Source organism: Drosophila teissieri, chromosome 3R (assembly GCF_016746235.2).
Source record: "Drosophila teissieri strain GT53w chromosome 3R, Prin_Dtei_1.1, whole genome shotgun sequence".
Taxonomy (NCBI): Eukaryota; Metazoa; Arthropoda; class Insecta; order Diptera; family Drosophilidae; genus Drosophila; species Drosophila teissieri.
Genome location: NC_053032.1, coordinates 15323641 through 15349175, shown reverse-complemented (window position 1 = coordinate 15349175; position 25535 = coordinate 15323641). Strand labels below are relative to the sequence as shown.

General features: G+C 45.9%; 4 protein-coding genes across 6 annotated transcripts; 2 read left to right on the top strand and 2 right to left on the bottom strand.

Annotated features, from left to right (window-relative positions):
- Window positions 1–4294: 4294 nt before the first annotated feature.
- Window positions 4295–16845, top strand: LOC122620773 (serine proteinase stubble). The gene is made up of 10 exons (XM_043798387.1): window positions 4295–4396; window positions 11552–11614; window positions 12314–12940; window positions 13150–13343; window positions 13448–13770; window positions 14532–14961; window positions 15472–15661; window positions 15745–16042; window positions 16298–16447; window positions 16505–16845. The coding sequence occupies exons 2-10, from the start codon at window positions 11574–11576 to the stop codon at window positions 16637–16639; spliced, it is 2388 nt and encodes a 795-aa protein (XP_043654322.1). The 5' UTR covers window positions 4295–4396; window positions 11552–11573; the 3' UTR covers window positions 16640–16845.
- Window positions 16846–17593: 748 nt separating this feature from the next.
- On the bottom strand, window positions 17594–18666 carry LOC122620693 (MICOS complex subunit MIC27). The gene is made up of 2 exons (XM_043798288.1): window positions 18369–18666; window positions 17594–18305 (listed from the first exon to the last, which is right to left on the bottom strand). The coding sequence occupies exons 1-2, from the start codon at window positions 18518–18520 to the stop codon at window positions 17768–17770; spliced, it is 690 nt and encodes a 229-aa protein (XP_043654223.1). The 5' UTR covers window positions 18521–18666; the 3' UTR covers window positions 17594–17767.
- A 313-nt stretch (window positions 18667–18979) lies between these two features.
- Window positions 18980–21462, top strand: LOC122620054 (growth hormone-regulated TBC protein 1). Of its 2 annotated transcripts, none has more exons than XM_043797330.1 (4): window positions 18980–19303; window positions 19413–19629; window positions 19706–20337; window positions 20396–21462. In XM_043797330.1, exons 2-4 carry the CDS (start codon window positions 19601–19603, stop codon window positions 20725–20727), a joined length of 993 nt encoding a protein of 330 aa, XP_043653265.1. In that variant the 5' UTR covers window positions 18980–19303; window positions 19413–19600; the 3' UTR covers window positions 20728–21462. The 2 variants fall into 2 exon arrangements, with proteins under 2 accessions (XP_043653265.1, XP_043653264.1); XM_043797329.1 differs by having other exon boundaries at window positions 19397–19629.
- A 116-nt stretch (window positions 21463–21578) lies between these two features.
- Window positions 21579–23192, bottom strand: LOC122620056 (class E basic helix-loop-helix protein 22). 2 transcript variants are annotated; one of them, XM_043797331.1, is made up of 5 exons: window positions 23146–23192; window positions 22553–22746; window positions 22223–22493; window positions 21911–22122; window positions 21579–21855 (listed from the first exon to the last, which is right to left on the bottom strand). In XM_043797331.1, exons 1-5 carry the CDS (start codon window positions 23190–23192, stop codon window positions 21728–21730), a joined length of 852 nt encoding a protein of 283 aa, XP_043653266.1. In that variant the 3' UTR covers window positions 21579–21727. The 2 variants fall into 2 exon arrangements, with proteins under 2 accessions (XP_043653266.1, XP_043653267.1); XM_043797332.1 differs by having other exon boundaries at window positions 22235–22493.
- Between the last annotated feature and the right edge of the window lie 2343 nt (window positions 23193–25535).

The following is a 25535-nucleotide window of genomic DNA, read 5'->3' as shown; positions in this document are numbered from 1 at the left end:
CACTCTTCGAGCGGGCTTTTCTCTGGGCACCTGGCGCAGTTTTATGCGCTGGCTGATGCTTTGCCGGCCGCAGTTTGGTTTTCACAGCGCTCGAGTGCGGTTCAGATCGGTTTCCGATTCGGATTCGGTTTCGATTTCGCTGTTTGCTGTTTGCCGTTTGCTGTTCGCTTTTCGGTTCGCACACTTGCAGCTCCATTCTATGTGGGGAAAAAAAAACACAAGAAGAAATTCACAAAAAGGTGCCTAATTTTGTTACACACTTTTAACATTCAGCCCAGCGGCTAGAAACCCACAAAAAAACGATCAAGACAAAAAAAAAAAAAAAAAAATAAAATAATAAGAAGTAACCGAAACCGACAAGACATTTCAATCAATCAAAAAGACTAGGCTAAACCTAATCGAAATTGTTAATCGAAAATTACACAAAATGGAAGAAACTGTTAAGAAATAAAGCCACAAGACCGAGCCGCCAAAAAGTGAGAGTTTTCCTCGTTCGTGCCCATGTTCGAGGTAATTTTGCCGTAGTTTCTTCATCTTGGGCTCCCTCTTCTCGATGCTTAAACAAACTTGCGACTCAATCACGACTAATTGCGCATGCGAGGCCGCTTTGTGCGTATTTAAAGCGCCGCCTCGGCAACTTATGCCTTACATATGCATACTCCTCGTATATTACAAAACCGGAGCTCCACAATCTGCTTAATATGCGTGTCACGTTGCCGGCCATCAAGTTCAAATTGCATTCGCTGTCAACGCATTGCAGCTGAGGCAGCCGAGGCAGCAAGCAGCAGCAGCATTTTCTGCTTGCGGCACGCGTTGAGATTTTGAAATTAACACCCCGAGGGGCGCACAAACTGGAGCACTCGGGCTGCTAATTAAGAAATAAAGCCTTATCGGGCGCAGCAAATGCTGACAGCAGGATAACAGAGCTAGACAGGATAATGAACTCCCGAGCTGCCAGTCGATAACTTTTGGCAGGCGACATGAGCACTAATTAGTCGCAGACCCCTGCTAAATGCAAACTGCAATCGCCGCTCAACTTGGCACTTGTTGGCCAAAAAAAACCAAAAACAAAAAAAACTGAGACAAAAATCACGAACCGAGAACAACGAAAAACGCTTCGCTTTTCAGCGATAGCTATTGCTGCAACTTAGGCTTCAGCATCAGCTTCAGCTGCAAATGCAAAGTGAGTTAATGCCGCGGCAGCCAGTTTTTCCTGCTCCCGACACTGTCAAATGCCAACTCGCGGGCTGGGCGACTTGCTCGTGAGGCATTTAACTGCCAAGCTAATGCACTCACTCACAGATACTCACCAACACACAGGCACACGCGCTGCCAGCCGGTCAGGGATCTAATACAAGTGCAGTTAATTAATTTCTTTGTTGTTCTCTACGGTAAATCATGCCGTGTGTGTTGGCTCTTTGCTTCGTCGGGAGAATTTTCGCACAGAGAGTACAAGTGCCACATACGGAAAAAACACGTATGAAGGGCTTTGAGATGTTCCCATTATCAAAAATTAAAACAAAGTTCATAAAACAGTTAGAAGATCTTTCATTGCATTCTATAGTCTCTTAAATTTCAATAAAAATCTCCATTGAAAGTGCCTGTCAAAACTTTTTCGGCAAAAAAAAGCTTCTTTTAAACGAAGGAACTCTTGGAAATCTGTGGTTTGAATACGAAAAGCTCAGTAGTCAAATCAAAATATATGCCAACTGTCTAAGATATACTGATTTGTATATATAATAGGACGATCCCATTTCTCGCTGTGTAGCGAAGGCAGAAGAACTCCGATCAGAACACTGCTTACTTCCCACTGTTTATTGAAGACTTCTCCAGCGCCAAAGCTGGTGCCGTGGATTTTTCACCAGGGACTGCACACCAAAGTCTTTGACTTTGTCTTTTGTTGCAGCTACTTGAACTGCATTTGCATGTAAATTAGTTTTGATAGCGCTCCACGGAGTCGCCAGTACCAATACCACTACCAGTACCAGTACCAGAAGCAGCAGCAGTTTGATGTTTGTTCTGCAAATGCGTTGCGAAAAATCAACTTGCGGCTGCAACTGCAACTGCCTAACGGGATTCATTAAGTGAAGTACAACACAGCAGCCGCTGGAAATGTGGAAAAGAGGGTGGGGACAGCAGGGAAATCTCCAGCGATAAGTCGGCAATAAAAATTGGCACCACTTTGGCACAATTAAGCCAAGGGGATGGGGCAACAAAAGATCGGGTGGCCAAGTGGCCGAGAGCTAACTAGCCAGCAGCAGCGTGGCTGAGGCGCTGCACCAGTTAATTGTTGGCCGTTGACAACTTCCACTCGTCGTCGTCTTCGTGCCACAAGGAAGCATACCATTAAGCGGCAAAGAAGTGCAAATTCACATTTAATGAGCCCCCGGGCAGCAGACGGGGGGCGCGAGGCAGGGGCAGGAAGCTGCGGCTTCAGCTAGCTGAAAGTGATTCCTGTGGTCGGCTGCAGTGCAATTGCCACAAAGAAAAGATAAACAAGGGAAATAAGTGGTAAACAGCAAATTATTACTATAAAGAAATTTAATAACATGAAAACTATTCAGCCTTTTGCCCACTCCCCTTTATGTATTTACAGTTCCATTCCTTTTGAAGCTCCATTCACTTAAATGCAAATTATAATGATAAAATCAACACACATACATGACTCTGCTGCTCATTAGAATAAAACACCATCGATTTGAATAAAATGGACGAGTATAAAATAAATGATTGGAGCATTAGCTTTAACTAGTTCTTCCAAGCTTAGATTCTGGATTTTGCCCAATCACTAACGTTTTAATTATCATTGCCCTTTTTTTACTTTTAATTTGGGTTCACTTTATTCGGAAATTATTTAACTATACTTAAGCCAATGCATCATTTGGTTTAGGTGCCTTTTTATTGCTCTTTGTATATTTCCAACATTTTACCCAAATGAATCATGAATCGAGTTTGCTTTTTATGTGCCTTTTAAATCGACTAATTTGCTGGCGTCAGAGAAAACACAATTTGTTAGCCCAATTACAGGTGTGATAATGTTCCTCTCACCCAGTTAAGCATCTTTGCATTTAGAGACCGTCGATAGGGAGGGGACCCCCCTCCCCTTGCTTGCCGCTTTCGAATCAGAGATCTGAAATTATAAACACGAAACATTAATTCGTTGAATCGTCGTCGCCGACGCTTTCAACTGTCACTTTTGAGTGGTCCGCGAATGTAAAATGCAATTTCCATTTCCATAACGCCTCATAACTCAAGATAGCCGTCAATTTTGGGTCTTTGCCTAACTGGCTACTTGGCTAACTGGCAAACTGGCTAACTGGCCGACTGGCAGCCTGGGCAGCTCCAACCTGTTCGATGGAGCGGACTCCCCACGATCCGATCGGCCAGCTGATATGCATCAATTTTTGGCCATTTTTGGCAATTCCGATCGGCTACCATCGATCGGCGAGTCTTAACCGAATGCAAATAGGGTCCGTCGTGTTTGGCCTAATCACATGGCTGTCGAGGGCTTTTTGCATAAATTTCGGCTGGCCAAGAGTGAAGCCGAAGTTGAGTGAAGCGATGCTAGGCTGGGCTGGGTGATTTCTAATTCGATGATCGTTGGCCCATTTTCATTAACAGCTCCACTTCTGTTTTGTTTTGCAGCCCACAATACATACGCCCACGACTGAAGAAAGGCAGTGAAATAAAAAGAAATCAACCGAAACAAAAGTGAAAAACAATAAAGGCCAAGGAAAATCACGATGCAATAAAAGTTCAACTTAATAGCAAGAGAAATAATATTTTCAATTCGAGACGCCGCAATAAAGAAAACAAATAAAGCCCGAGGGAAAAAAAATTAAGGCTCCAGCAACAATTAATTAAGAGTGTGGTGCAGTTAAACAAAACGAAAAAAAAAAACAAAAACAAAAACAGAGCTATCTCCAGTGTATTTACAAAAGACTTTTACGACTTCGCAGTGAAATGCATATCAATTAAACACCATATGCATTGTTAAAACAAAAAAGAAACAACACGCTATAAGCAAAAAAAAGAAATTTAAGTTAATATTTGGTTTGCCATCACCCGAGGATTCGATGTGTTTTATTGACCATGAAAACGATGAAAAGTACGCGACTCTAAAAATACCTATTTAAAAGTAATCAACGAAAATTCGCCAACTGGTGCGTGCAAATATTTCAAATAAAAGTAAGAAGTAAAAAGAGTTCAATTGTAAAAAGAAAAGCTGCCAAGTGAAAGAAATGGCAAGGAGTGAAAATCAAATGTAAAAATCCAGCAAACGATTGGCCGTTCTACAAAGATTATTAAACATTAAACCGACTCTTAAAGAAAGGCGTTCATTTTACAATCGCAGCTAAATAGCAAATAGCCGAAACTGAACTGAGCTGAAAAACTAGTGAGTTGAAGTCTTTATTATCTTTATTGTCCAAGCTTTCACCTATGTAGCACCAACCAAATTTACGATGTTTTTCGCAGATAAGACAGAGCATAAACTTTGGCCTGCAAACATCTCATGTAACACACCTGAATTCATATTTTTAAAATCCCTCTAACAAACCCCTCTCTTTTCACGGTTCTCATCGCAGACTAATATTTTTAATGACCCCATCCATTCTGCCAAGTCTCTTAATTAGGGAATCGTCCGTTAGGTCGGATGCCTAATTTACGATTTATTCTTGGCGCTTGAGTACTCCCCAAGCATTATGTATTTTCCGCGAAATTACCGTCAAAATTTGCTTTAAAATCCCCCCAAAATGGTTGGCACCTCTGGCAGGTGCAATTTATCCCAATAGTTAACTAATTAAATTGTGCTGTTGGCCCCGCACAATTTGCCCGGCCATTCTAATTTCGCAATAGTTACCCCATCAAATAACTTGTCTGTAAATCAGAGTCCGCCAGATTGCATGCGGTTATCCGACGGAGTGGAGTGTTATAAAATCAGCAATCCCCAGTCGAAGTCGAAGTCGACTTCCAGGCCGACTGGATTGTGTCAACCTCAGTCTGTCTTTTGCCACAGCATGTGTCGTTTTATTAGCGAAAGTCATCGAGCAGAATAATTGTTGCAATACGAACGTCTTCCCTCCCTGTCCAAAAGCCATATACCAATTCCACTTCCATCCTATAAGACACCATACCTTACAATCCCATAAGATCCCATACCATCACCATCACCATAATACCATCATACCATCATACCATCATGCGGCAATCAAAGCGAGCGCTCATAAAGCGCAATTCACTTGCGCGTAAAACCAAATTTGTCCTCCTGCTCTTAACCAATTTCGGTGTCTCTGGGCCTTTTGGCCCACCAATTGCAGTGTTGGCAAGCGGCAAGCGGCAATCAGCAAACTGTGACCGTCTTTCGGATGCCTCCGGCGGTTATATAATTTTCCGAACCCATTATTCCATTTGTACAACTTCAGGCGCAAAATTATTTAAATGCGTCAAAAATTTCTGTCGCTTTGGGAAATGGTGAAATAATAGCAGTGCGATAGTATAATTTCTGACTATTACGCCGATTGTGAAAGACCTTGGTTTCTGGGGGCAGTTATACAACGAAAGTGCAGTGCCCTTGGGCATCAATCAGTTAAATTGATTGTTTGCTTTTCACATTTTCTATTTTGGGAAATTTGATTAAAAAGACAATCCCCAAGTCCCTGAGACATCAATAAATCGGTGTTTGTCATAAAGAGTTGATTTCATTCCTTAATTTTTAAAATTAAGTTGAAATTTGTATTCCCATTTTTGTTGACATTCTACCTACTTTTAAAAGTCATGCTTAAGTAGCACTTTAATGTAATATAAAGCAATGGTAGCTCTCTGGATTGCACCATAAAGAGAAATGCATGATATAAGTCAAGAAATTCCCACCAAAAACAATGACAATAAAGAATGACTTTGAGTACAATCAGGGTCAAGAGGAAAGTTCACTTCAAATGAATTATCTAAGTGGCTTCATGTGGCTTATGTTACTGCATAAATGTCGTTTAATCAATGAATGAGAACAATATAATCTTTACCAGGTTTGGGTCACATAAAAACACACATCACAATCAATCCAAATCTAGCATTACTCTTGCCTCGATTATTACCCATTAAAATGACTTTATGACATCAACACAGATACAATTTACAGCTATAGGCCGCAATCAAAGTCTAGACGACGAATGCAATTGCTGAATTAATCATTGGCCAACAGAGAGCCTGCGAATGAATGGCCAGAGTGGCGAGTGAATGAATGAATGAACATGAACGAGCGGCCTGTGATTATGAATGGCCAACGCAGATGTATAATTATTTCTGCATTAATTGCGAACACAGCAATTAACACTCTTGACACTCATTTTGCCGAGCCGAAGACCCAGTTTAAATGAATCTTAAGGTGTGAATGGCTATGAATCGGCTGGCAATGTGGCCATGTGGCACTCCTTCTCGGGCAATAGCAATAGCAATAGCCATTCTATTTTCGCCACTTTTCTTTTCTAACTTTCTGCAGCTCATCTGCCCGGAGGCCCTCTTGGCAGCCACTCGAGTTGTCCGGGAATGGGACAAGTGAATGCTGATTGACCCACTGAATGGGTCCGATCCATGGCCATGGGATCCATCCGCTGCGGGCATGCTCCAAAGTGATGGCAACGTGCACTTCATGCAAATTAACGATAAGGCAGGCGGTGGCTATCCCTTGCAGTACCAGCACTTAGGGACATTTACTTCGGCCTCTTTTCACTTTCAATCTGTCAAATTGTCACACACCGAGCTAAAAGTGGCAAAAAGTGATTGCCCCTGCACGACTTTGGCTCAAACATTTTTGCCTGGCATTTTTACAGGCCGAAAGTGTTACGCTTGCGATGCAGAGACTGTTACTTTTCGAAACTCTGTTTTTTTGCCTCGATTGAGGCCCTCATTTACGGTCAATTCGGAGCGTTACGGTTACGCACGTGTTGCCGTAACTTCCTCAAGGGACTGCGACTGGAACTGGGCCCGATCATGATCGTGAACGAAATGAGGTCTTTCAATTTACCAATTTACCAATCCATTCAACTGGCTGGCCGGCCCTCAGCGACCGTTATGAAATCGAAAATGAAGCCATTTAGAATAGGTGCTGTGTGCTGGGTGCTGTGTGCTGGGAGAAAAGCCAACTGGAAATGAAAACCGAATTAATTATGCCGCAGAATGGAAAATAAATTACGAGAAGTCACTTTAGAACCCGACCTCAAAAGCTGCCCCGTCATGCGGCTTGAGCCTTACTTTGAAGAAAAAGTAAATGTTTGGACAATGCCCAGCCAGCTCACCCCTTTTATGTGATTCTCTGGCAGCGGGAAAGCCCATGCCACAAAGTGAAGAAAAGGAGGTATGTTATAGTAAAACAAACAAACAAACCGACAACAATAACAGCTGGGGGCCCTCGGGGCAGCCAAACTCTGCGGTCAGTCAGAGGTGCAAGTGCAGCAGCGAGTGGAGTTGCATAGCACTTGACCATGCCCGCTGGCCATTGGTGGCCACCAACCGCTGGCTGACTGGCTGACCATTGGCCATTAGCCGCGTGAGGTTAATAAACCAGGGGAAACCAACCAAGCCCACTCTCGAGGTGATTTATGTTTGTGGCCCAGTCTCGGAAACTTAACAGGTTGGAAACGTTGTGCCTTAATTTCGGACCGACATAAAGATCGGCATTTGGACCGGCAAAAGACGAAACTAATGCCCCCGGCCAATGACTCGCCGGAGGATGCGTTACACATTGCGTATGCGTAATGCGCCAACAGGCTGCAAACGCAATTAATTAGCGCTCGCATTCGATTTCAATCAGCGAACAGGCGCCAGGCTGTAACAGTCGCTCCATAAAGTTAACGGACGACCACAAAAAAGGAAAGTCGGCGAATAAACGGCATCCTGTGGTGTTTATTACTTGCAAACGAAATAATTTAAAGCAAAGTGGCAAAAAATAATTGCAAATGGCACAAGATGTAAACACTTAATAAGAAAGTGCTCAGGTACTGGATTTATGCATTACACATTTCACATTAAATCACAATTTCTGCCAAAAACTTTGGCTTTAAATGTCTTGTTTCAAATGTACAAGGCTCGTAATATGTAACATTGTTCTGTCTAAAGTTAATGACCTAGGTGAATAATTGATTGTATTTAGAGTAAAAGTGGTGTCATGCATCACGGAATCACTGTTAAATCATAACTGCATATCGTAGTCTCTGAGTCATACATTATTCATCAAGAACTCTGCCTTAGCTCGTAAAACGGTTTCTGGCCATTAATCCCTATATCAAATGGCTGTCATTTATCATGCTCGACTATAGAGCTCCATATTTCCAACAGCTATTCTCAGTTATAACGAGATTTTAAACACTTCTTTCAATTTACTGCAGCGCTTCCGCTGTTCGAGACTCGTTTCGCTTAGCTTTTTTTTTGATTTTCACATTGATAAGCGGTCGACTCAGGTGCAACGACTTTTCCCCCTCACTGTTCTCAGTACTCATATCGTTCCCTTACTCGGACTCGGATTCCCCATCCCAAGTGCCAGTCGCCGTAGCATCGAGCCACTGCCTCCAGGTATGGATGGCATGGATTTCACATGGCCGGCCACTCAAAAATTGTGTTTGCGTTACGCGCAGTGATTATAACAAGCTTCGAGCCCCTTCTTCAATTTTTCTCGCTCACTATCCCTCTTTCACTGTCTCAAAAGATGCCGCCAGCCCAGCTTCATCTGGGTTTGTATGTTGTATGGCCCCCAAAGAAACCCCACTACATACGAGTACACAAAAAAAAAGTACTCCTAAGTAGTGTTTGTTGGTGTCCCGTAACCTTTTTGATTAGAAAACAAATTAATATGTATGGGGGGATGCAAAGTAACTATTTTTCAGTGTACCATTTACCTGCGCATCAGGCCGCTTAAGTCGCTTGTGGCCTGTGCACTGTGCAATCCAGTTGTTTATCTTTTTCATTAGGCTGGGCGGCCTGTCATCTGTGCCGTCGCCTGTCGATTGACAAAACGCCTACCGGTAAAGAGCGTTCCTCATCCTCCTCAGCTGATAGCAGATACCACTCGCTGAAGCTGGAGATGAAGATGGCAGTTGGGAGCGGGGAGCAGGGAGCTGGTGGCTGGCCAGATGCCGATGCCCCCGGACGGGAGTGCTCTTAACTAAACGAACTGAGACTTTTCCTCACTTTACCACACGCCAATAGAGGCGCAAAAGGGCAGGGGGAACTTAAGTGACTGACGCAAATTGCGCAATTGTTATTACAATTACTCTTTTCCACTAAGTCGGCTGCTGCAGGCCCAGCTTTGAGTTCAAGTCAGCTACTCAGCACGTACTTGCACTCAGCGAAAAAGGTTTGAGCTTCTTCGAAGACAACGCCTAATACATTGTGTGAAAGTGGGGTAAACATTCTACAACTTGAAATGCAGTATTTCTTAAATGAAAATTCTTGGAAAAATTCAAAGTATCCCGCAAACGGATTTAATGAAAGGGAAAACCAGAGCAGAACCATTATGAAGCCACTTTCGATAACAGTACAGCTTAAGCCAACTTCTGTCTGCGCTTCAATGCCGATTTAAACCAAAGAAATCTAGGGAATGCAGTGTTAGCATAAAAATAATATTCCAACTGTCTACCTTTAATTAATATACTATAGGTTTAGATTATTTTTAGCAGTGAGTACTTTGGACTTCCCAAAGCGCCGACCAACTCTGGCAGGTCAGGTTGAAACACAGCCAACATTGGGGCTAACATTTTTCTAATAGCTCTGGCATTTTGCCGGAAAATCATGTGGACCCTGGGCTCGATTTGAGTCTTCGTCTGTCTGGGCTTGAGTCGATGTCTGCCCATTTGACTGTTTGTCAGACCACTGGTGCTACCCGTCTTTGGCTCGTTTTGGGCTCCTAAAGATAGTCATTAGCACGAGAGATTGCTGTTGCTGCTTCGAATAGCTGCTGCTACTGCTACTATTTCTTCTCTGCTTCTGTTTTTGGGCGTTTAAACGCGGTAATTACGTTTCGGGTATTTTTCGACCAGTTCTCTGCGAAAAATAAGCCCAAAATTAAAGAAGCCAACGAAGTTGAAGAGAAGTAAAAACTAAACGCTGCCTCGGCTGCTGCTGCTGCTGATGGTGCTGCTACTTTCGTTGAGGAAATGAAAACGTAACGAAATCGATTTCCAACGGTTCCAACGCTATATAGACACCGGCGTGTGGCAGGGGCAAGCACATCTTTACCCCCCGCTCCCAATTGGAAATAGAGTTATTAGAAATGAGCAGCGCTAACGTTTCGTTTGCGTTTCTGGCTCAAAGGAGTCTGCAGACCCGGCCAATTGATGAATCGATTCGAGCGACCCATGAAGAACTCGCCTCCAAGTCGGAGGCGATGTGGGGAAAAATGTTCGGGCCAAGCTGAAACTAATCTCGAGGCACATGTTCATCCGCCGCTTCCACATCCACATCCATATCAACTCAAGCTCCAACTCCAACTACAACATCAATATCAATTTCGGTTTCAATCAACATGGACATGGAGCGTTTTCCAAGCCAATGATGTGCACAAAGTATTTGGTATCAAATTGCATTCAAACGATTTGTAATTATAATCAACATTAAGATGATTAGGCGATAAACGGGATTTGGTTGGGGCCGCGCTTTGAGTATCTCTTGCATGAGTGTGTCGAATGAGTGATGTTTGGGTATCTACGTTTTCCAATGAGATAAATATGAATAAATCCACGAGAGAGTTTTGATCCATACAAATTCGAATGAATTTATAAATTAATTTGGGCATGTTAAGTCAAGGACAGTATATTTTTGGTTTTTATGCTTCTTTTTAACTTGTCTTTACTTTATTTTGTCATCAGATGGAAGCAAGCATTTCCGACCCTATAAAGTATTTATACTGGTCGGCTATCGCGATCCGGATCAATAGCCGACCAGAACTCGCACTCCCGCTAGATATTTAATCATAATTGATGGATGTATCTATATCCCATTTAAATGAAGTTCCACCAATTACTGACCATTCCCTCAACCCTCTTCTTCTTCAGCCTTCTTTCTGAAGATCCTTCACCTGAGCCCCCCATGAGTTTCATAATGTGTCCAAGTGTCACTTAATTGCCACAATCCCGCCCCCAAAGTGTTGTCAGCACATCCATTTACATGGCTCCGTTCCGCACTCCTCCCTCCATGAGTTATCATCGTTGCATATGGCCATCATCATGATGATGGCGATCGTGTGATTACGATCTGTGGCCGGCTAATGCCGCAATCTCGTGTATGTGGGTTGTCTGGTGGGTGGGCCGTTTGAAGCACCACCAACTCCACCGGCACCAAGAAATCCACAAGCACCACCACATGCATTCCTAACTAAAGTTAGGCATCCCGCAGTTAGCCTACTAATTACAGCCGGAGCACATTGCGCCCGGCACTCTGGCTGGCAGTAGGAACATAATCCATAGATTGGCACAATAAAAAAGAGCATACGATTTTCTAACAACAAACTTTGGCTAACCATACTGATTATTACTATTCTCCGTGCAATCCATATCCATTGCAGACATGCGCCCGGCACGTTACCGATGAAGCAAGCTACTTTAATCAGACCCAGACTCAGACACAGGTGAGTTGACAACCCGAGGGGAATGGGGGGAATGGGGGGAGTTGGGGTAAGTAAGGGGGCACGTGCAACTGGGGAGGCAGCGATGTGTGCAACCAGTTTGGGCTACAAACCATAAAGGCAAACATCTAATTTGGCCAGCAATGGATTGGCTAAACTTTAATTAAATTTGTTGAAAAGAAAAAATACTCCAGCTATTCCGCTTTGATGAGCTGCAGCGAAGAGGAGTACGAAAGGGGTGGGGCAGCAGTGCACTTGCTTTTGGGACAAGAAATTATTAATTGTAGCATGTGTCGTTTGACGTCGTCGTCGTGCGAGCGCAATAAATTTTTTCCAGTCTTGTTACAACAATAAAACAAGACAGGAGCCACGAACAAAGCTGATTATGAAGCAAAAGTGAAAAGTTGTAATTAAACCAGTCACTGACTGCCTGCACGGCGAGCGGCACAAAAACAAACTGCAGCAACATATGCAGCAGCAGCAGCAACTGCAGCAGCAACAATCATAAAGAGTAGAAATCGTTGCTTGACTTTGGCTTCTTTTTTCCTGCCACTTTTTGTGGCGACAAGTGCGCTTAATTAGTGGAGGACCTAACGGCGGGGTGGGGGAGGCCCCAAACCCAAACAGGGTTCTGGTGGATGGGTTCCGGCAGGCGAAACAAGACTAATGTCCGAAAACTGTCATGCCCGTTCCTTGCAGCAGAAGAAGCACACCAACGGCAGCCACCACGATGTGTCCCAAAAGGCATTGGCTAGTCAACAACAGCGCAGCGGGCTCGCGAGGATCGGGAGGATCAGGAGGATCAGGAGGAGCGGCGGCGCGGAGCAGGCGCAGTCTAGACCAAATAGTAGAAGTATTAGTAGCCTTAATCGTAGTCAATTGCCTGGCCACAGCAGCAGCGGCGCTGATCACACCGCCCGACAGCCTCGAGTCACTGGGCTCCCTGGGCAGCCCGTCATCCTCCTTCGCCTCCTCCTCCTCCTCCGAGGACGACGATGACATGACTAGCGGCTTCTACCGCAGCCCGCACCGCCTGGAGGGCTATCCGCAGTTGCAGCAGCTGCAGCGCGGCCACAACTTCAAGATCAGCCCCAAGCCGTGCTCCTTTGGCCGCGTCGAGGGCACCTGCATGTTCGTGTGGGAGTGCATCAAGTCCGAGGGCAAGCACGTGGGCATGTGCGTCGACTCCTTCATGTTCGGCTCCTGCTGCACGCACAACTACACGGACAACATCGTCCTGCCCCAGACGGCCTTCTCCTACACGAGGCCCACGAAGCCACTCACGCTCCGCCCGCGACCGCCGGCAGCGCCCTACAAGCCGATGATCAGGTAAGAGATTAGCCATTGATGGGTACTCGTGTTATGGTTACCACTGTCAATAAACATTTGAGCCCACTGTGTCAGTACCACTCCATCAGCTTAAAAAAGATTGTATATAATAGCGGTATAATTGATCTTAAACATTTTTATAAGTATACATGTATAAGAAATATGTTATCTTATAATAATACGCAACGTATTCTGATTACCGTCCGCAGCGGCATGACCACCATAGAGCGTCCCCACGGCGCTGGCACCCTTGTGATTCGTCCTTCGGGTCCGCACCACCAGGGCACACTGGCGCGCCCGCATCCGCCGCCCTACCAGAGCAAGCCCACCACCGCCTCGGATCTGCAGGGCTCAGCCTCGCATCCCAGCTCCAGTTCCAGCTCCAGCTCCAGCTCCAGCTCTAGTTTGAATCCCAGTAAGTGGAGCTCAAGGAGGCTGGGCTTGGCGCCCCCGCCCAACGGTTGTGCATTGTTAGCATGAATTGTAACAAACAAATACCATCCGCAGATAGCATTTGGCATACATCGACCCAGCAGCAGCAGCAGCAACAGCATCAGCAGAACCACTGGCAGATGACCACCGAGCCGAGCTTTATTACCAAGCCGCGACCCACCGGCTGGACCAAGCCCGGCATCGTCAATTTGCCAATGCCCGCGCGACCCTCCAAGCCGTCGAAGCCCACAAAGAAACCGATTGTCTACGACCGGACACCACCGCCGCCGCCGCCTCCGTCCGTCCCACCGTCCACATCCACATCGACGACATCAACGTCGCTGATTTGGCCGGGCCAGACGCATCCCCCCCAGCCGCATCGCCCCACCAGGCCGCAGGTATGTAAATACGAGTCTGGTTCGGCTTTTGGGTCCAGGTCCATATCCAGGTTCATGTTCTGGGTCCTGGGTTCTGGGTTCTGGGTGATGCATTGATGTCGAAAGCGAAACAAACGAGCCACGAGGTCATTTACTCCTCGACTGAGACGGGGACTGGGACTGGGACTGGGTCTCCAACCTCAGCTCCATAATGGCAGGCCACAGCCTTGGGGGACATTTTATTGTTTGCACAATGCGGTGCCGAAGCCATAAGTTGATGTAAGATTAGCCTGCCGCACTCAGGGGTGTGTGTGGAATTTAGGACCCTTCCAGGAAAGGGTACCTTAAACAGAGCATGCCACTTGCTAGCTTACAGTTCAGGAATGGGATTTGCATATGGGGCTATGGGGTTTCGAAGAAAAATGAGATGAGCTGGCTAAACATTTGTGCAGCACAGTTAATTTTCAAGTTAATGGATTGTATATAAGTGTGTAAAAACTTATTTACCGAATTCCATAAAAGTTGAATTCTGTTTTAAAAATCTTATCACACATAACTTTATTAGAGCATCCCAACGTTCATTTAAAACCTCCAGAAAGCTTCTTAGTTAATGCAGATTTGGCGGCGAAATGAAAAATTGATTCTTTGCGTGGAATGGGAATGGAAATGGAATGGGAACCGGGAACCGGGAACAGGGAACAGGGAATGGAGAATGATTTGCCGCCGGACGACCCTGGTCGAGTATTTTAGCATAATGTTTACCACTTTGGCCTGCCTTGCAGCTGTCGCCGGGCGCATCATTAGCCGCATCCTCGTCCTCGCATTGGCCATCGTCAACCACCTCAACGACATCCACATCCACATCCACAACCACGACAACAACCACACGACGAACAACCACACCGGCGACCACGACGAGGAGGACCACGACAAACAAGCCCACAAGGCCCTACCAGCGGCCCACCACGGCGATCTCCAGCTCGAGCACCTCCACCACTTCGGGCAAGACTCCCACCACGTCCAGGCCGATTAGCTCCAGCAGCTCCAGCAGCACCAGCGCAATCGTCACCAGCAGCCAACGGCCAACGCAGCCTACGCACCGTCCGCCGGTCCTGGCCACCTCCGGCATCGAGACCAACGAGATATCCGACTCCTCCATCCCCGACGTCGGAGCTCTGGGCCATGTGAAGACCATTTCGGCTGCTCGCAGCGGTAAGTACTTAGCCCTTGCATTTGGGGAAGCCATTTAGAGTACCCTTCCTGCTCATTGAAGATAGCTTATTAGACATAATTAATATGTTTTTAAAAATCTTAAGTAATCGGTTATAGTTTAAAGATATATATCCACTCTCACGACTTTAAATTGGTTGGTTAACAATATCTATTCCTTTGTCCACAAATTCTGGTTACAATTGTGTAACGAGGGGGAATATATACTAAGAATAAAATTTAATTTATTGAAATATAGTTTATATTCATATACAAATATTTCATTTGACTCAAGTTTCCAATACTGTTTTACGTAAGGGATTTAATGATAAAAGAGCAGCCAAATTTCAATAAGAGCTTTTCGTTCAATAAAATAACTCCGTAGACCGTTGAAAAATCAATTTGTTAGGTTCGGAGATACAGTTCCCCAAATATAGTAAGATACAGTGATATGTATGCTAAGTTCGCAAGCACCCATCGTGACAATGCAATTTGTTATTGCTGCAATTGCAGAGTGCGGAGTACCGACTTTGGCGCGGCCCGAGACGCGGATCGTGGGCGGTAAGAGCGCGGCCTTCGGTCGTTGGCCCTGGCAGGTGTCGGTGCGGCGCACCTCCTTCTTTGGGTTCTCCAGCACCCACCGCTGCGGTGGCGCTTTGATCAACGAGAACTGGATAGCCACCGCCGGACATTGCGTGGACGAGTGAGTGGACCAGCCCAAAACCGGACTAGATCCAGATCCAGATCCACATCGAGCTAATCCCTGCCTACCTCCTCCTTTTGCAGCCTGCTCATCTCGCAGATACGCATCCGCGTGGGCGAGTACGACTTCTCGCATGTGCAGGAACAGCTGCCCTACATCGAGCGCGGGGTGGCCAAGAAGGTGGTGCATCCCAAGTATAGCTTCCTCACGTACGAGTACGACCTGGCGCTGGTCAAGCTGGAGCAGCCGCTCGAATTCGCGCCGCATGTCAGTCCCATTTGCCTGCCCGAGACGGAGAGCCTTCTAATTGGCATGAACGCCACGGTCACCGGCTGGGGTCGTCTCAGCGAGGGCGGCACCCTGCCCTCCGTCCTCCAAGAGGTGAGTGTTAACACAGCTTTAAGGCCCATTTTTAGAATCCAGCGACAATGATAACCGCTGCGAATCGAACGCAAGAGATGGTCGGCGTGGTCTTAATGGGGAGATAGCAATTAGGAGCAGTCAGAGAGATCATAAAAAGGGATTGCCATCGTGGATTTAAAGATCTTTAGCATAAATCTAAAAATAAAGTTAAATGCGATCCTGAGTATAAGCTTGTATAATATAATGCTCATCTCATCTATTACTACATTATAGGTCTCCGTGCCGATTGTAAGCAACGACAATTGCAAATCGATGTTCATGCGGGCCGGTCGCCAGGAGTTCATTCCGGATATATTCCTATGTGCGGGCTATGAAACGGGAGGGCAGGACTCCTGCCAGGGCGATTCAGGAGGTCCACTGCAGGTAAGATGGCTTTGGAAGTAACCCTATAAGATATATGTGCTAATATGCATTTTGCAGGCCAAGTCGCAGGATGGGCGCTTCTTTCTGGCCGGGATCATCTCCTGGGGCATTGGCTGTGCCGAGGCCAATTTGCCCGGAGTCTGTACGAGAATCTCCAAGTTTACGCCGTGGATACTGGAGCATGTCAGATGATGATCCGAAGATACTGACGATGGCAGATCGACTTTTGTTATTTGTTTTAATTTATCAGTTGTAGCTATAAGTCTTGTGTGATTTAACTTAAAGGAATGTTAAGCGTAGTTAGCTTCAATTTAACAATTTTAACAGCATAGACCTTGACTTGGCCTTGTGGGCCACTGCCACGCCCCTATCCGCACTCACCCACTTACATACGCACAAACACACACACACACACAAACACACAGTCAACGCCCACTAAGTTAGTCTAGCGAAATGTTAGCACCGTAAGTTGCCTAACATGGAAATCGGTCGGATTTCGAATAGGATTATCTATTTGTACATAGCCGAAGGGGTCGGGGGTTGGGTAGGGGGAGGGGGAGGGGGATTGGGAGTCATTTGCATGTCCACAAGTTGTTGGTATTTTAGTGTAGTAATATTTAACAATTAACTAAATCTATATTTATTGTAAACAAATGCATGCAGACATCCGAACGTTGTTTGTATCTTGCCCAAAGAACAAGTCTATCTATAGCGATGCGAAAGCTCGAGAGCAATAAAAGATTAATGAAAATACTGTCTAATAAATAATGCCGCAATCGGAGAATTGGTCCGCTCGAGATACCCATCGCTATAAGCGCCGATTTCCTCCTCAGCCCAATGACAGCCCTCGAGGGCACCGCGAATGGACGGCCAAGACCATTCACACAATTTGCAGTCATCGCCATGTTCGGCTGCGGGCCATGATCATTGACGATGATGATTGGCACAATCGGTTTTGCACGTGGGGAGATGGAAGATGGAGGATGGGAGACATCCGCAGCCGACACTTTCCTCCGGATTTCACTTTTCAACAGCTCACTGGCGTGACATTTGACTTGACACCAACACCACAATTAATCACTCGAAGATTCATGTGAGAACGGGTTCTGGCCACGGCCCACACACATTTGCCAAGACAAACCGGGGTTTCACTTATGCGACTCGAGGCCAATTTATTTCTGGCAACAAGAAAAGAGATAACTACTTTCAGCTTGATCACATAATCGGAAAGAATTCAAGCTCCATACAACTTAAATTGATGCACACTTCACGGCCGGATGGAGGTGGACTAGGAGTTCCCTTTCAGGGGGCGGGCACTTCCTACTTCTTCTTGGGGAAGATCAGCTCCTTTGCCTCATCGTACAGGTCGCTGGCCATGTACTTAAGGTCCTCCAGCGAGGTCGGGAACTTCTGAATAGGCTCTAGGGGCACTTCGTCTCCTGGCTTCACGCCCTTGATGAAGTTGTAGGCCACGGCGAAGATCTTTCGACCCTCGTAGAGGACCACGCGGCAGTTCTCTTCAGCCTGTCGGGGGTAGCACAAGGAGGCCACTGCTCCTGCTCCAATGCCCGAATACACCACCTTCTTGATGAAGCCTCCACGCGCGGCGAAGATGAAACCAGCCAGACCGCCCACCACAATGGCACCGCTGCGGTGCAGCGAGTTCTGGGGCTCGTTCAACATGTCGATGGTGGACTGGGTGTGTGCTTTGGCGGTCTCCACGTAATGGCCGACAATGCCGGCCTGATCGGCCACTGCCTTATATCCAGACTGGACCTCCTCGCGCACATAGCGGACTCCGGCCTCCAGGTTCTTGTGCAGCACAGAGTCCTGTGGTGGATGACGCTCTGGCTTGGGTCTGCGGAAGCATTAGAGGAGTATCTCATTAGGCTGGGTTCTTTTTCAGCATGGGGCCACTTACTCTGTCTTGCGCAAGCTGCCGTAGATGGGCAGGTCGCTGGGCCGGCACACCAGGCTGCAGTCCGGCGCACTGGAAGCTGGTTTCTGGGGCTCAGGAGCCGCTTTAACGGCCACTGCCGCCATAATTCCCATCGTTGCCGTCCTGCGCAGCATCGCGAAGTGGTCAGGAGCTGGATAAAGTGCCTCGCTGGGTCGATCGGAGTGTGTGTACACACGGAATTTGGCCAACTGTTGGGTAAACTGCTTGTTTTACATCAGTTGTTAGACATTGCGTAATTTGTCACAGCACGGTGCGACTGAATGACGTATGACGATGAATGAAGGTAGTGGGTGATTCGTGCAACAGATGCGAACAGCTGTCACGTGTGGGTGGTCGCTACCGGATATATCGGCATGCACCGCTATTAGCATGGTGCCATTCAAGCATAAAAACTAATCCCATTCCGAATTATTTTTCGAAATCATAATATGAGGATTTTTTAAACTCCATCACAAATTATTTTCTATATTGAAACTATTTTGAGCGATAGATGGCAAAGCAGTTCGATATATCGCATCAGAAACATGCTATAAAGGAACTAGTTCGCCGATGTTACGTTTTTCCAGTTCCTACCTCTGGCCACTCTTAGCAAGACGCGAATTTTATTCGCCAGTAAAAACAAAAATAAGCAAACTTAAGCCCACTGATAAGCGGACCAGCAATCTTCAATGAAATCACTACTCTTAGATAAACTGCCATCGACCACCTGCAAGCGCGCGTTAAGCGGAGCCAAACCACTCGCCCACGCCCACTCCCTTGTCACCTGTCCGTTGGCCGCCCACCCAAATCGGCCGTCGGTCCGTTAATGTTATCAGTTTAGCAGCAGAGGCAGCAACACCGTCGAGTGGGCGCGCACAAAAGGCCACCCATCGCTCAAGGACGAGGCGTAGGCAGAGGTAGGCGGAGGTGGTGCCGCCCAAGGCCAAATGGGCTTATAAATAAATGAAGGGCCCCCAGTTAAAGGCAATATTTATTGACTTTTGAAACAGGTTCAAACCGTTGCAGTTGCAGCAGAAGCGGCAGAGGCACAGGCACAGGCAGCGACGTAACCGCACAACGTGCGTTGAATACGAAATCTTTTTTTGGGGCCATGCCACGAGCCACGAGCGGCTGACAGGAAATCGTGGCTAACGACGAAAAAATCCACATTTCTCCACTGTGAGCAGCAATAGAAGCTCTAGTCAATAGTTCATATGGAAGCTACCCCCAGTTCAAAGTTCAGGTGAGCAGTCGGTGATATACACAGCTGTAATTATCACTTACGCATATCTTTACCCATTCGAACCGCACGTGGTTAGCGATGTGGACGAATATGGCTTCAAGCGTGGCGACCACTTCGACTATAACAACTACTCAAAGTTCATGGATGGTTACCTGAAAACGTTAACGCGACGCCGCATGAAATGGGAGGCCATACTGCAGCAAAACACCGATCTCACCCAGGTGGATGCCAAGCTGAAGCGGTACATTCGGAAGGGCATTCCCGGTCCGTACCGTCCCGACGTCTGGATGAAGATATCAGGCGCCGCCGCCGCCCAGCGTCGTGCGCCTGATCTCTTTCGCAACCTACTGCGCACCGAGCCCTTCGACAAAGAAATCAGCGATTCCATATCAATCGATCTACCTCGTACCTTCCCCGACAATATTCACTTCGATACGAAGAAGCAGCGGCTGTACAACATTCTCATCGCCTACGCCCATCACAATCGGGACGTGGGTTACTGCCAAGGTCTCAACTACATAGCCGGCCTGCTGCTGATCGTCACCGACGATGAGGAGAAGTCCTTCTGGCTGCTCAAGCATATCGTTGAAAACATCGTGCCGCAGTATCATTCGCATAACATGGCCAATCTGCTGAGGGATCTGGCTGTGTTTCGGGAATTGGTCATCCGGCGAATTCCCGCTGTAAACCGGCATGTGGATAACTTGGGTACGATTTACGCTAATGAACTAATCCCATAATCGGTTGCTAACTTATTTTATTGTAGGCCTGCCCTATCCGGTGATCGCCAGCAAATGGTTCATCTGCATCTTTGCCGAGGTGCTGCCCGTGGAGACTGTGCTGCGTATTTGGGACTGCGTCTTTGCTGAGGGCTACAAGATCGTTTTTCGTGCCGCACTAGCCATGTTTGTCACTCACAAGAACGCCATTTTGGGCTGCGATGACATTGCTGCCCTGGCCAACTTATTCCGGGACACCATGATCCAGGACAACATTGTGACGGACTGTCATGGCTTTGTTGAGGCCATGTTTAGTCTGCGTTTGAAGAGAAGCGAGCTGGAGAGCCTACGCAAGGTGGCCGTGCTTAATCCGGCCTAAGGAGCCAGTGTGGGAAGGGCTCTATGACCAATTGATCAAACAACAGCAACAAAACCAAAAACAAATTGGAGAAGCAATCGAAAATTCAATTATTAGGAGCGTAGTTCAACCGTGTCATTGTGTTTATGTTCATTATGTGAGTGTGCATTATGTAATCGTTTCTAATTAGTACCTATACCTATATGTGCGCGCATTTGTATTACCACTGTAGCCCGTTAGTAGCCAAGGCCAACACAATTTGAGTATTAGCCAACGAATTCTGATCGAGTTACCAAAGCGAAATTAAAAATGGAACAGAATTGAACAGATTAGTTTAAACGCATATTTACATACGTACCTATGCCGTAGGAGTAGTAGCCAAAAGTTTCTAGTTGATATCTTCCGCATGTAGTCCAAATAGAGCAAGTACATATATACACATGCCCAACCATCGGCAGCGCATTTAGCCCTCGTTTCGCCCAACAACAAACAGTTCGTGTTCTAAGTTATCTTGTTGATCAAAGAAGTATTTATTTTCGAGTATATGTACTTTGATAGGAAGCTATGTTAATGTCTACGTCTAGATGAAACATGTATTTACTTTTATATATATAAATGCTTTTAAAGTTGTTACATAGTTGACTAACTGTAAAACGTCTGTTAGCCGCAACCGGTTTGTCGGTTTGTCGAATCGGTTGCCCAATACTCAATACTATTTACAAAAGATTTATCCTGAAATATAATTTGTGGAATTGATTTGTGAATGCATTATCCCGCGAGCCATTACAGTACTGGCCTTTAATGGCACATGGGTCTTGTATTTCGTGCAGCCGAGGTGCTTTTCAAATAAAATACTATTGCTAACTGTTAGTAACTGAAGAAATATGTACAGCCTTAAACTAAATTGGGTTATTGGGGAAAGCTAAAGGGAAGACTTTGTAATCTCTTGGGAAGATTAGGAGCTTAAGTGGAAAGTGCTTTCAGCAGTTGATAGGCTAAGCCTCAAATTTCTTGGTTCAATCTATGGCATTCCGCAATGAGCTCCGCACATGGGTTCCGAGGATAGAGCCAACGAGGTAAGCAGAGTTCGCCTACCCGGATGGACACCGAGGTTCTCCCAGTTGATCCACGACAGTCGAGCTGTGAGATCTGCGAAGCGAACAGTTTAGCGACCATAGATATTCGGACAAGTATCTGAACTCACCACTCGTATTCCAATTAGCCCTATCCGCTTTAATCTCCCCGCGAAGACACTTCTCCACATAGGTAAGTGGATCGTAGTCGGTCTGTAATACCTCACGGAGCAGAGATATGTAGGCGATGGCCAGCCGCAGGGTGTCGATCTTGCTCAGGCGTTTCTCGTACGGAAAAGTGGGTACATGGACCCGCAACTCATCGAAAGCCGAATTGATGCTACTGCAAAGCGCAAGAAATCCAAAAAAAATAAAGGAACGCTTGTTAGTTTCAACTTCTGGTTTGTAGATAGTGGGTTAGCAAGTTGTAAAATGGAAAAGACCATTTGGTGTACCCAGTTGGGGCGGACCTCTGGATGCGTTTCCTTTCCCGCACATTGGCCGCTTGTCGCTGCATTTTGTAGTTGGATGCCGTCGCAGCTCCCACGGATCCGTAACCGGGATTGGGACCACCTGCACCGCCAGGAGTAGCAGATCCTGCGTTGCCGCACCCTCCTCCACTGCTGCTGGCACTGGGACTGTTGCACATTAGGGGTGCTCCTCCCCCGGAATTGTGCACCCCCATCGGATTGGTGGAGGAGTCAAGGAGATTTTCTGAAGGATTTTAAATAGATATTCAAGGGTTCTTTTAATATGTGTATTCTCCCTCTTACCTCCGCTGTGTTGCATATAATGCTGCTGGATGTGACGCAGGTTGTTCGAGCTTAGTCTCAGCCCAGAACTGCCACCGCTACCTCCTGATCCAGCACCTCCACCGGTGGCGCCCCCACCTTGATGCTGACCCGCATAAATGCAGGAGGGCAAATCGTTGATCAAATCGTCGTCGAAATTGTGGAAGGGTAAATGGCTGTGGGGGAAAAACATAATATTACTTATGGAAAAACTATATAATTTTGTAATAATTTAATATTTAATGATACAAAAAAGTATTGCAAATCTACAGGCATTAATTTGGTATCCGTTTATTTAATCAAGCCGAGATACCGACGGCACTGACGAATTTCAGTTCAGGTAATGGGCGTGACTCCACTTGTGCGCATATATACGAATATTAATAATATGTATTTCATATCACTTATTTCTTTAAATAAATTTGCAAAAATAAGTAATTCCTTTAGTTCAGTTATTTGGTTAAATAAAGATTGCATAAGCACAGAAGAACAGTTGAAAATGTATCAAGGATTGAATTGCAATCACTGAATAATATGAGTATGTATTTTGTAAATATTCTGAAGAACCTCCGTACCTAATTGGTGGCGAAGACGATGAATCCGGCAATTGATTTCGCGACATTTTCTTATAAAATGTATTATTTTCTCACTGAGCAATTTTATTTCCAATTTAAATATAGAACGACTATTAGTTCTTTCGACACTTCTACGCACTTCCGCTGTCCAATAAGTTTAAAATCTTAGTGAGTCCATCTCCCGGGAATTGCGAGCCTTTTATACTGCCGCAGATCCAATTGGAAATGCCACAACTCCGGCCAGGACATTTCCACCCCTAAACGTCCTTGCAGCCAGTTACCGTGCGGCCTCTACTAGATGGGCGGAGCTTGGCAAGTACAGGGTGTTTGCCCTGCAAATGGAACGGATGCTGTGGGAAATTCGTTGGGCATATTCGCCTCTAGCTGCACTTCAATTGCTGGGCGTAGATCCGGATTTCGAGTTAATTATGGTAGTTGATTTGCCCGGCTACTTGGAAATATGAACAAAGGACTCTTATATCGGTTCACAGACGTGTAATATAAACCATCCTTATTAAAATGTTGATATATATAACATATTTTAAGCAAAATGAACAAATAAATTTGTTCGCAATTTTAATTGTGATTTTATATCACTATAATTATGTATTACGATCCACTTATACAGTTCGTAAATGCGCAAAATGGGTGCGTTGATTGTAGGACATCCGTAGGTCTCATTAACCCACATCATACCATTTCAGCCACTCCCCTTTAACATCCAGCTCCATCGCTTTGTGCATCCTTCACCTGTTTCTGACAGTCTGCCATTATATTTCGCACAGCAGGAAGTCGCCATGTTTGAGTCCACCACTTTGCTGTTGGGGGAGGCCAAGAGGAGCTTTCCGGAGTCGGGGGAGCTGTCTACTCCTACCCCAGATAGCCGTGCTGTTTCCCCCACCGATGCCAGTTCTTGCAACCATTTGCGGAAAGAGCTTGCCATGAAATCTTTCCCCCACCGATGTCAGTTCTTGCAACCATTTGCGGAAAGAGCTTGCCATGAAATCTGCCAGTAATCGGAGTACAATATAGGGGCCCATGGACCTGTTGATTTGACTCGACCAAAGTTTGATTCCCACGGGACGAGGACAAAGCAGAGTCACAGCAATTAGATCTAAGGCAGATAGCTGGTCTCTACATTTCACGGCCCATTTACCCTAACCAGAACAAGAAACAGGATCAGGATCAGGATCGGGATCTGGCACCACTCGAAGCCGCAGGCCTTGACAGCAATCGTCACGGGGCAATTGTGGAAATTGAATTATGTTTATTTGATGTTTTGGTTTGCTCGCAAATTAGCTACGTCAGCCACGTCAAAGTGGAGAAACCCCGCCCAGCCGGCCGACCTGGTCACGTGCCCTAACCCGAGGCGCGAAAATCCCGAGCAGTCCGATCCGCAGAACAAAAGAACAGGACCGGCAATATGTCAGGGATGCGGATGCGCAAACCTTTTCATTACCAGACAAATTTGCTTGTCGCACGCGTCGGCGCACACTTCGCACACTTCGCACACCCCGCGCACCCAGAACTCCGGGCTCTGATGACAGTAATCATCTTTGATGGAGGGTAAGTGCCCGAATCCTGTGCAGAATCCGAGTTCAGACCGATTGAGCTGCAGATATGAATGTGGTGCCGCGAACAAAGCCGACATTCTTAAGTGAAATCTTGTTACCAACCAATGTAAACACGATTGTTAATTTAACTTTTGCAATTGCCGCAGGAAAGCCGCCCCTCAAACCGGTACTTCCCCTAATCCTAACCCTAACCCTAACCCTAACCAAAGCCCACTGAGGTGGACTTGTCATCGCACCACAATTAAATTATCGCATTTCAAACGAGTGCACCCAAGGAAGTGTAAATCACAAACTGTGGGAAAACCAAAAATAAATAGAATGAATATCCTAAACCCATTTGATTTGCATATAAGAGTATTAAGCTGCACGAACTGGCCAATTTAACTGAGGGTTATAAGCATAAGTTGGGGTTAAGGCCATTTGAGTGGGAAGGTTGTGGAAATATAGTAATAATGCTCTTGCATTTTTACTTTTTCGTTCAGACTGGACTCAGAGCTTAGAGCCATAACTATCTTTCAAAAAGTTCTTAAAATAATAATGTGAAACTAATCTCTAAAACGTTGTGCTTCACAAAATCAAATAGATTAAAACTAAATTAGTTTTGTATCTGCATGCACTGCTGACGTTGTTCTCAATGTCTCAATCAAAGTTTAAATCAAAGTTCAATCCTAATCGATGCTAGTAATATCTTAACTTAAAATCTGCTGACTGAGTTTTTTTTTGCGAGTAACCAAAAGATTATCTGAGATCAGTCAGTCGGCATAATTGAATCAAATGGTTCTCACACACTGGCCCAATAAAGAAAACAGATTGATG